Below are 12,123 nucleotides of genomic sequence, written 5' to 3'. Positions count from 1 at the left end.
GTATGGTATATTTTAGTATCGTGATAACCTCTGGCCCTTCCAGTCTCTCTCATTTCTCCCTCTTGACTACAAATGCGAACTCTCCTTAGAAGCTACTTCTGAATAAGAATTCAGAACAACGCATTTCACGCCTATGTTACTGTCATTTCTGTATTTCTTATTTGTCTATCATGTAGCAGGAAGAACTTTCTGACAGCAAGAGTTGTTTGACAGTAGAACAGACTCCCTCAGAAGGTGGTGGGCTCTCCTTCATCGGAGGTTTGAAAGCAGAGGTTGGATGACCGTCTGTCATGGATGCTTTAGCTGATATTCTTGTGTCGCAGGGGGTTGGACTAGATGACCCTTGGGGATACCTCCTACAGGTGAGCCTCGGAAAATTGGAATATCGTTGAAAAGTGGATTTATTTCAGTAACGCAACTTAAAAGGTGAAACCAATATATGAGATAGACGCATGACATGCAAAGCAAGATATGTCCAGCCTTTATTTGTTGTAATTGTAATTATTTGTCGTTAGGTGGGTCAATTATAAATGGAATGTCATTAATGAAATGTAATAGCGATGTTTATTTTTGTATTATTGTAAATATTTGTTTTTTTACTGTGGAATTTCCAAAAGAAAGCATTTGTAAAAAATTAAAGGAAAAATAAGAAAATAAAAAGTTGCATTACTGAAATAAATGCACGTTTCGACGATATTCTAATTTTCTGAGTTTCACCTAACTCTACAATTCTATTATTCTACCATTTCATTTTTGTGGATCGGAGGTGGGCGGCAGAGAAAAACCACCACATATTCATAAAGCACCAAACATGCACAGAGGATTCAAACATATACACTTTTAATATTCTGTAACAATACAGGATGCTTTGTGTAGATTATATTCACAAGATAGTGCGATACAATGAAGCAGGATGTTGGTTTGTCGACTTTATCTCTCTCCCAGAGCTCATAAGCATTAGGTGGCTGTACAACAAAGCAGAAATCCAGAAGTTGAACCTTTCCCCCTTTCAGGAAAAAAAATGGCGGCACCCCTAGCTGAAAGGAATGCAAGAATGTGGTTCTTTCCAAGCAGTTGCAGATGTTCCTCATGTATGCTCTGTGCTGGAGATGACTTTGTAAATGTCTCTGTTTTGAGGGGTTCTTCCACAATATACCAGATATGCTCCCTATATTTCTGCCATTTCTGAACTGGAAGAAGAGATTGAGAAATCCTGATTATTATCTAGATAGGAAGCCATTGCATAGGCAGCTGCAGAAAGATACAAGCATCGAAGACAGGAAAACATACATTCAGCTACAGGGTTTATGGCTTTTGTTACAGGGAGTGGGGAAGGCAATCTGGTCCCCTAGATACTTTTGCAACTGCATAATAACAGAGCCCTGCAGAAGCAGACAAGGGAGGATAACCTGTGGTCTTTCAGATGTTGATGAGACTACAATTCCCATCAGTCCTGTGTAGCATCCCCAATGGCCAAGGATGAGAGGAGTTGTAGTCCAGCAACATCTGGAGGGTGACAGGTTCCCTGCACCTGCTAAATAGATAAGGTAAAAGGTAAAGGACACCTGGACGGTTAAGTCCAGTCAAAGGTGACTATTGGGCATCTTGTTTTTCAGGCTGAGGGAGCCAGCATTTGTCCACAGACAGTTTTCCGGATCATGTGGCCAGCATGACTAAACCTCTTCTGGCACAACAGAACACTGTGATGAGTGCCAGAGAGCACAGAAATGCCATGGTGTAAACAGACACAACAACAACAACAACAACAACAACAATAATATATAAAAAATAATTTATTATTTATACCCCGCCCATCTGGCTGGGTTTCCCCAGCCACTCTGGGCGGCTTCCAACCGAATATTAAAAACAGTACAGCATCAAACATTAAAAACTTCCCTAAACAGGGCTGCCTTCAGTTGTCTTCTAAAAGTAAAATAATTGCTTATTGTCTTGACATCTGCTGGGAGGGCGTTTCACAGGGTGGGTGCCACTACTGAGAAGGCCCTCTGTCTGGTTCCCTGCAACCTCACCTCTCGCAATGAGGGAACCGCCAGAAGGCCCTCGGTGCTGGATCTCAGTGTCCGGGCTGAATGATGGGGGTGGAGACGCTCCTTCAGGTATACAGGACCGAGGCCCAACTCCCACCAATCCCGGACATCATGAGCAATGGTCAGGGATGATGGGAGGTGTAGTCCCACATCTAGAGGGTCTGTTTAATCCAGTATTCCCCCCCCCTCCAGCAAGCAACATTGCCCAGCCAAATGCCTTTGTGAAGGCCACGAACAGATCAGCCCTCTCCATCCAGTATCCAGGGGCCGACTGCTCAGGTTGAAGGTCCCATTTGGCCTTCATGGACTGAAAGCCTCAGGATAATTCTTAGCCTCTGTGGATTTGACTATCTCCCCATCTCAGGCAGTGAATTCTAAAAATTAAGCTTCCATAACTAATCCAGTTCTTCAATCCAAGAGGATGTAAAATCAAACCCTAAGTACCTCTAGGCCAGGCATGTCAAACCTGCGGCCCTCCAGATGTTTTGGACTACAATTCCCATCTTCCCCAACCACTGGTCCTGCTAGCTAGGAATCATGGGAGTTGTAGGCCAAAACATCTGGAGGGCCGCAGGTTTCACATGCCTGCTCTAGGCTAACACCATTCATCAGAACAGAGGTGGAGAGGACCTCCAGTCTGCAGGTCAACCTGCCAGTTTGCCCTGCGACACCACTTTCCCCAAACCATGCCCACCGGATGGCATTAGGTGATGGGGGAGGGGCTCAGTCCTGCCTTGTGCAGCTTCGCCAGTAGGGAATGCTCTGGCATAACAAAACCTCAGCAAAGAGAAGGATTGGCACCTCTGCTCATCAGCTGGTGAATGGAAAGTTCAATCCTGCATGTCCCTTGTTGACCACTCCCGTCCAGCAGGTCAACTCTGGCATAGTACTGACATCATCATGATGTCAGGTGGGGGGCCTTCTGGGTAGGGTGGGGAGAGGGCTCCTCAGCAGCCCAACTGGTGGTGAACTGTGAATCACTGTGAGATATGGAGATCATACAGTGGTCCTTGGGGTACAGACGCTTCAGGTTACAGACTCCACTAACCCAGAAATAGTACCTCGGGTTAAGAACTTTGCTTCAGGATGAGAACAGAAATTGTGCACCGGCGGCGAGGGCAGCAGCAGCGGGAGGCCCCATTAGCTAAAGTGGTGTCTCAGGTTAAGAACAGTTTCAGGTTAAGAACAGACCTCCGGACAGGGCCGGCTCTAGGTATAGTCCCGGTGACACGGAGCTGCGCGCTGCGAGGGCGGGGGCACCAGAGCGATCTCCGTGCCTCAGCACCAGGGCACCCGACCTACTCAAGACTGCCCTGCCTCCAGAACAAATTAAGTTCTTAACCCGAGGTGCCACTGTATTAGAAAAAAAGCCGGAGCTCCAAAGACAACCTTCACTGACCAGATATGTTTTGGAGCACAGCTCCCATCAGCCCCAGCCAGGACTCTTAAGTGAGTCTGTTCCTTGCTTACCTCAGCTAGACCAAGCGTGGAAGGTGAACAGCAGGTTGAAGGCAACACACTTGAGGAAAATGACTCGCAGTCCTAGCACGGTGAGGGAGAGGAGATTCAACCTCTCGTCTGATTAAAACAAAGGGTGGGGGAAGAGAGAGAAAGAGAGAATAAATGTCAAAAAAGAACAGATGTCCGTTTGCAAGCTACTGTCTTCTTTGGGGACTCATGGCCAATTTGGACGATGAGTGTTGTTGTTTTAAAAGCAACGAGGTATCTTCTGGACTCTCGCTATTTTCGTGGGAGGGATTCAATCACAAACTGGCATATATAGGTTGGCCGAATTAAAGTGGATTAATGTGCTCAGATGCAAGGCCGGCGTGTCCATTAAGGCAAACTAGGCAGCTGCCTAGGGCGCCAAAATGGAGGGGTGCTGCCTGGGGACGCCTCCACTGCGCCTGTCAGCTGTTGAGCGGCTTCAGGCAGCTATCCCAAGGCGTGTGCACCTCCGGAGAGCGGCTTGAAGCCGTTCAACAGCTGACAGGCACAGTGGAGGCGACCCCAGGCTCGTGCTCCCCGTGCAACCGGAGGCGTGCGGGGAACGCGAGCCTGGGGCCACCTCGTCGCGCCTCTCAGCTGTTTTTTATTTTATTTTTATTTTTTATTTTTATTTTTCTACTTTTTATTTTTTCTATTTTCTATTTTTATTTTTTTATTCCTGTGAGGGACAGGGGATATCGCGAAGTCCCTCCCCTCCTGAGTTCAAGCCCGTCCCCGAGCAAAGGGGAAAGCAGGGAGAGTTCCGATTCCAGTGGGGAAGCAGGAAGTCGTGTCCGAGGCTCAGGCAAGGTAGAGGAGCCAGGGTCCCAGGTGGGACAGGAAGGGGCAAGCAAGGGGGGAAGACCCATCCCCCCAACTCCAGAATTACGCAGGAAGAGGAGGGGCAAGAGGATGGGTCTGCCAAAGCTTTTGTGTTGGAGAAAGACGCGCCAAAAGCCATTAGGAGGTTCTGAAACCGACTGACCACATCACTCCGTGTAAATAGCAATGACTTGAGCACTGTAAATACGCAGCACCAATAAAAGAATAAAATGCAGAGCTGCGTGGCGTCGTTACTCTGAAGTAGTCCACTCCGGCCACCGTGACAGCAACCTCCTAATCATTTTTGGGCTACTTTGGAGTTGCCGGGATGAGCGTGTCAGAGGCGGAGAAGTGGCGGCAGATCGCGGAGCAAGCCCAGCTAGAACTGCAGCAGCTGTCGCTGCAGGCGCAGGGAGAATTGAAGGCAGCTAAAGAGGAGACTAAGATGGTCCAGGACGCGCCCCTACGCATTGAGACAGATGCTTCTGAGAAAGCTGTGGGCGCCATTTTGTTGCAACTGGACACCAACAGGGAGTGGAGACCCTGTGCCTTCTTCTCCAGGAAGTTGACACAGCCCGAGCGCAACTACACCGTGTTTGACAAAGAACTTCTTGCGATCCACGCTGCGTTCAAACATTGGAGACACTTCCTGGTGGGCGCCAAGCACCCCATCCAGGTGTGCACAGACCACAAGAACCTGGAGTTCTGGAGAACTGCCAGGGTGCTCAACCAGCGGCAGATACGGTGGGCAGAGTTCTTCTCGAACTTCAACTTCTCCATACACTACATCCCGGGAGAGCAGAACGTCAGGGCGGATGCCCTCTCCCGCAAGCCAGAGTACATGGAGGAGGAGGAGCCACCAGCCCCAAGGCACATTTTCCCCCCGTCGGCATGGTCCTGCGGAGCAGCAGTGGTGAGCGAGGCAGAACTCACAGCACTGACGGCAGCGGATGACTTTGCCAACCGCATCTTCAGAGAACTGAGAGGGGGGAGGGAGCAGGCAAAAGACTTTGCAGAACGCAGAGGGCTGCTTTTCTACAAGGGGGCACTGTACCTGCCCACCACCCAGCTCAGACGTACGGTCCTCAAACAGATGCACGACAACCCAACGGCGGGGCATTTTGGAAGGGACAAGACCACTCACCTAGTCATGAGACACTTCTGGTGGCCAGGGGTGAGGGAAGATGTTCGAGACTATGTACGGGGCTGTGACACCTGCCAGCGGGCAAAGGTGGTCAGAGCAGCGCCACCAGGGTTGCTGGAGCCCTTAGCCACGCCACACAGGCCGTGGGAAGTGCTGTCCATGGACTTCATCACAGATCTGCCTTCTTCCCGGGGTAAGACCGCAGTGTTGGTGGTGGTGGACCTCATGTCCAAAATGTGCCACTTTATACCGTGTGCCAGGGCAGTCTCTGCAGAAGAGACAGCCAAACTGTTTGTTGATCACGTTTTCAGACTGCATGGATTACCTTTAAGGGTTATTTCGGATCGTGGCCGCCAATTTGTTTCCAGGTTCTGGCGGCGGCTCATGAACCTCCTGCAGGTGGAGGTCAGCTTGTCGACGGCTAGACACCCGCAGACCAACGGACAAGCGGAGAGGGTCAACGCCATTCTGCAGCAGTACCTGAGATGCTACGTCAGCCAGAGGCAAACGGACTGGGTGGATCGCCTGCCACTAGCAGAATTTGCCTACAACAATGCAGTGCACGTCTCCACAGGGGTGTCGCCCTTTAAGGCCAATTACGGGCGCGACCTCAGATCTTTCCCAGAGAGGGAGGGGGAGGAGGAGGAGGAGGGCCCACAGGCTGAGGATTGGGCAGAGGAACTGGAGACGGTGCACCAGCAGCTCAGAGAACACTTGGAGAGGGCCAAGGAAGCGTACAAAAAGGGGGCAGATCGCCACAGGCGACTAGGGGAGGTCATCAGGGTGGGGGACAAGGTGTGGTTGTCCTCGGAGGGCCTTCCCACCAGAGGGAGGTGCAAAAAGCTGGCACCCAAAAGGCTGGGCCCCTTCACGGTCACGCAACAGGTCAACCCGGTGGCATACAGGCTGGCACTGCCAGAGGACATGAGGGTGCATCCAGTGTTTCATAGATCGCTGCTGTCGCCGTACAGGGAAAGCAGCAGGCTCCGAGACAGCGAACAAACCCCCGAGGGAGGGGGGGAGAGGGAAGGCAGGGAGCAACTCAATGAGGCCACGGCCATCCTGGATTCAAGGTGGGGGGTGGGGGGACTGGAGTACCTCATGGCATGGGAGGATGCTCCACCGTCCCAGAATGAATGGGTCCCAGCCACTCAGATACAGGAGGAATTCTTGGTGGAAGAATTTCACGCCCTCTTTCCCCACAGACCCAAGCCCTGGCACATGGAAAGGGAGGGGGAGGAGGAGGAGGCACGGGAGAGCAGCTCACCATGGCGCTGGGAAGCGGAGTTTGAGGAACCAGAGGATGAGGTATGGGTGTCACCGAGATCCACCCAGTCAGAGGAAGGAGCAGATTGGCAGAACGTTTTTACCCCCACCAGCTCTGACGCCACGGACTTTTTGGGATTCCCGTCCGCCCAGGCGGAAGGGGGGGGCTCGCAGGACTGGGGGGAGGTATTCACACCAACGGGCTCGGAGAGCACTGAGTTCTTAGGCTTCCAGTCGTCACCGACACATGGGGGGGGCCTGGGGAGGGGTGAAGGAGAGCTTGGGAGGGGGGTGGATGTGAGGGACAGGGGATATCGCGAAGTCCCTCCCCTCCTGAGTTCAAGCCCGTCCCCGAGCAAAGGGGAAAGCAGGGAGAGTTCCGATTCCAGTGGGGAAGCAGGAAGTCGTGTCCGAGGCTCAGGCAAGGTAGAGGAGCCAGGGTCCCAGGTGGGACAGGAAGGGGCAAGCAAGGGGGGAAGACCCATCCCCCCAACTCCAGAATTACGCAGGAAGAGGAGGGGCAAGAGGATGGGTCTGCCAAAGCTTTTGTGTTGGAGAAAGACGCGCCAAAAGCCATTAGGAGGTTCTGAAACCGACTGACCACATCACTCCGTGTAAATAGCAATGACTTGAGCACTGTAAATACGCAGCACCAATAAAAGAATAAAATGCAGAGCTGCGTGGCGTCGTTACTCTGAAGTAGTCCACTCCGGCCACCGTGACAATTCCACTTTTATTTTTTCTAAGAAAAGGTCAACAACTCTGGGAAATAGGGGGGGGGGCACCAGAAGGTGATCTCGCCTAGGGCACAAAAAACCCTAGCACCGGCCCTGCTCAGATGCATGAAGGAGATGGCTCCTAGCCACAATGGCTACACCCTGTTGCCACAGCTGGAGGCAGAAATGCTTCTGAATAACACTTGCTGGAAACCACAGGAGAGGAGAGGGCTCCTGTGCTCAAATCCTGTTTGCTGGCTTCCCAGCAGTTCAGTCACTGGGTGAAAAGGATACTGGACTAGATGGGCCATTGGCCTGATCCAGCGGGCTCTTCTTATGTTCTTAAGCAACAAACCTACTTTTCTTTTTAGGCCAGAGTGCGCTATTATTACACCAATGGCATGTTGTAGAATACACCCCCCTCAATATCCTCACTGGGTCTGCTTTAGTCAAGTTCTGGCAACTAATCTACAGACTTTAAAACAAACAGCTAAGCCAGAATGGCTGGTTGTTGACCCTACTTGCTCACGGGGGTGATTCCTAAGGCAAGATTATGATTTGATTTTCATTCGGTTCCCAGTCAAATTGCACATCTCTTTTTGCACATACCTGTCTCAAAACCGCCTGTTGTCTTTTCTGAGCAGGTGGTTGCAGCCTCTGTAACAATGATGGAAATGATCATTAATGATGGTGATCAAGGATTATTACATTTTCAGTTTTCATTGATTCTCTTTCCTTTATTCTTTTTTTCATATAATTTTTAGTGAAGTTTGAAAAGTACAAGGAAAAGGGGGGGGGGAATGGAGAAAGGAAGGAGAGAAAGAAGTTGCAAGAAAAGCATGCCTGAAACATGCATATAGCAAAATATGAGGCAAAAGGATGGGATTGAATTTCCTGATCCCTTGACCTCAGGAAGCAAGGATGGTGATGAAGCTATTGCAGCTTTCACCCTGTACACCACAATTTGCCACAACAATCCCTCTGAATTGTTTTAGGTGGTTGGTAAGAAGAAAACTACTGTTTCTAAAAATGCTTCCACGCCACTGTTCTGCTTGGGCCGGTTTGTCTTTGCAGACAGTTAAAGCACAAATAATCAATCCTTTCCCAAAAAATAATCCTGGGACACTACAGATCACTCCTCACAGAGCTACAGTCTCCAGCATGCTTGAGAAAGTGCAGAATTATTCTGGGTTGAAATAATGTGCTTTAAAGAATGTTTCTTTATGTGACCTTTGTTTTGATGGCTATTTTGGGTTGTGGTTATCTCCTCATTGCTTTTTAGCATTTTGGATGGTAAGCTTCCTTGAGACTTTTTGAAGACCAGGCAGAATATATAGATTTTCAGCTCATCACCCAATTGGCTTGCAAACATTTACACAGTCTGCTTTTTACCTGCCGACTCCGGTTGAAATCTCGTGTTATTGTACTCAGCATAACAATCACCAGCCTTTTTGCCTTTGCCCCAGACCACTGTGCCATAGCTGGGTGTTTCCTTGCCATTTTCTTTCACTACGACGACTGAGCCATTGACCTTCTCTGAATTATTTATATCAGCCCCCACTGTGATGGGTGCAGGGAAATAGTCGGTGATAAGGCAGGCAGAAATGTCTCTATCTCCTTCCTTGGATGGCTGTAGTTTGTAGATGGAAGGCTCAGATGTCTTAAGATCTGAATGGGGGGAAGCAAAAGATAACCAGAAGTTAGCAACTGCAGCTGAAATTGGCATATGCCGCGAAAGTCAATACCATACTAATAATGGGCAAAGGGGTGGGTGAGAGGCAGGATTAAATTATCCATCCACTCCACAAAAATCTGACTCCAATTACATATGATCTCCCCTCTCTCTTTCACCCGTCCTTCAAGAAAAAGGCATTCAAGGCATCTCAGAATGAAAACTCAAGGAAACGAATATAAAAATGCACCACTCAGCAATAATCTTCAAAGAAAATATCAGAATAAATCAGTAGCAGAGAATCTCTGCCCCTCCAGATATTGCCAGATTCCGACTTCCATCATCCCTTAGCATTGACCATGCTGGCTGTGGGCTTAAGGGAGCTGGAGATTCTGGAGTGATTCCATTTATCCCTGGAATAAACGAACCGAAGAAAGGTTTGCATCCAACTAAGTCTTAGGCCACGTTCACACCATGCATTTATAGTGATGCCACTTTAAACCGCCATGGCTTCCCCCAAAGGATTCTGGGAGCTGAAGTTTGGTAAAGGTGCAGAGAGTTGCTAGGAATCCCCTGATCATCTCGCAGAGCTATAATACCCAGCATTCCCTGTAAAATGAGACTGGTGGTTAAACAACACACTGTAGTTCTGTGAGGGGAAAAGGGGGCCTGCTAAGACCTCTCAGCACCTTCAACAAACTACAGCTCCCAGAATCCTTTGGGGGGGGTAGCCATGACAGTTTAAAGTGGCATTACTATAAAAGCATGGTGTGAACGTGGCCTAAGACTGTTTAAGATGAATCATGAATCATAGAGTTGGAAGGAACCTCCAACTAGTCCACCAACCTCGCAATGCAGGAATAAAGGTATCATAGCACTATAAATGTATGGAATGAATGCAGCCCAGAGTAAATGGAGAAATTAATGCTTCTATGTTAGCCATTCTTCTCAATAAGCATATGTTGGAATGTATGTTTCAACAGCTTGCTCTGAGTACCAATTACCAAGTGAGCAGATGCGTGTTCTGCATTGTTCTGCAGTGAGCAACTGGCAAAAAGTTTTCACCGAAGGACCCCGTCTGCTCCATTGAACTCTCGCTCAGTGCAACCGAGAGCACACTCCTCTAGCTCTCAGAAACCATTTCCCAGAAGCACCCACAAAGTTCACACCTCACTGTGGGCCTCTGTGGGTTGTTGTTTCGCTATGAGGATGACGGCAACCCACAGCTCTTCTCTACAGTTCAGTGAGGAGATGAAGGCGTATCCACCGGTTCCCCAAACCTGCTATAGACCAACTGCAGGGTCAGCATCCGACAAGCAACGACTAATCCCACCAATAACTACACTAAAGCTTAAAATATGCATAATGGTGAATTGGATGGTACTGCACAGGGATGGTCCAGAATTCCATGTGGACACTGGGGCACGGTTGGAATTTTTGCATAAGCCATTTTATTTATTTATTGGATTTATATACCGCCCTATACCCGGACATCCCATCACTGTGATTCCTCCATTTCAGGAGGTTGATCTTGATGACCATTTTGGTCCCTTCCAACTCTATGATTTCCCCTTCTCATTCGAATATACTTAATTCTGAATACACCTCTTGCACAGTGAAGAATAACTGGATCCAAATATATTCCAGAGCATATTATCTCTCTCTCTCTCTCTCTCTCTCTCACACACACACACACACACCCTGACACACTTGCAGAAAGCTACCTTATCTGAGTCAGTTCTGTCTGCACTGACTGGCAGCAGGTTATCCAGGATTATATTATTATTATTATTATTATTATTATTATTATTATTATTATTATTATTTCAGGCCAGAGTCTCCCAGCCCTACCTGGAGATGAAAGGGATTGAACCAGGGATGTTCTGCATGCAAAGCAGATGCTTTAGGACTGAGCCATGGCTCCATCCCCATTTGAATGTTTCCAATATTTGACTTACTTGGTTTAACACTCAGTTGAGTCCCACCTCCAAACAACAATTTGTTAGCAGTTCCTCCATAAGTCACCCAGTGGGTTAGGGTATGACAAAAACACATCTTGACTTAACAGGGAACGTCATGGGAGCACAGGAAGCTACCTCAAACCAAGGTAGGCCAATGGCCCAGCTAGCTCAGTAAGGCTGATGCTAACTTGATACGCCTTTCCAGGATTTCAGGCAGGACAGCCCTACTTAAAGACACAACTGGAATCGAACAGGGGGGCATTTTGCATGCAAGGCAGATGCTGTAACACGGACCTCCAACCCTTCCCACCTTTATGTTTAGGGGTGAAGCCATAATAGCATAAGGATGTATCCAGCTAAGTTCTTGTCAAAGTAGGTACACTGAAATTAATGGATCTAAGTTAGTCATGCCCATTCATTTCAGTGTGTGTACTCTGATAGCACTGTAAATAACCCATGCTCTTCTCTCTGTGTCCTGCCCCCCCAGGGTTTGGCTCAATGGGTGGCTGGAACAGTCTGCATATGAGTTGGCTGAACTGTGTTGGGTGAAACTCTGTTGGGCTGCATGTGCACCCAATCTCTCTATGGATCAACAGGGCAGGTGGGCAAGGTACAGAGGTCCTGCTGGCAATGGCTTGGGGTGGCTACATTAGCTCTTTGAATCTCAGCCGACACCATCAATGTAATCATCATCAATGTTGCTGTTACAGGTAAGTAGCCGTGTTGTCTGACGTAGTCAAAACAAAATAAAAAAAATTCCTTCCAGTAGCACCTTAGAGACCAACTAAGTTTGTCAATGGTATGAGCTTTCGTGTGCATGCACACTTCATTCATCACCATCTATTATCACCATTTATGATTAACACAGTTATCGTAATCTGCTGCCAATGCTCCATAAATAAATATATACATATGCAGGGTTTTAAATTAACCCTGTTTGAAATTTAAAATATATTTGAAAAAATATTGTAATATATAATGTTTTGAAATTCTTAAGGAAGTTGTT

The 12,123-nt window shown here is 48.4% G+C and overlaps 1 gene segment (V, D, J or C); it reads right to left on the bottom strand.

The window, feature by feature from the left end:
• Positions 1-823: 823 nt before the first annotated feature.
• Positions 824-12,123, bottom strand: part of LOC118094647 (T-cell receptor alpha chain constant-like) — a 28,736-nt gene continuing 17,436 nt past the window's right edge. Inside the window, 4 exon segments of the C gene segment in view lie at positions 824-1,190; positions 3,519-3,626; positions 8,094-8,141; positions 8,877-9,152. Of these exon segments, the coding sequence occupies positions 3,520-3,626; positions 8,094-8,141; positions 8,877-9,152 (431 nt within the window).

The sequence above is a fragment of the Zootoca vivipara genome, chromosome 12 (assembly GCF_965207765.1).
Source record: "Zootoca vivipara chromosome 12, rZooViv2.hap1.1, whole genome shotgun sequence".
In the NCBI taxonomy this organism is placed as follows: domain Eukaryota; kingdom Metazoa; phylum Chordata; class Lepidosauria; order Squamata; family Lacertidae; genus Zootoca; species Zootoca vivipara.
The sequence above is the reverse complement of the archived record's forward strand: the minus strand, read 5'-3'. Positions and strand labels throughout refer to the sequence as shown.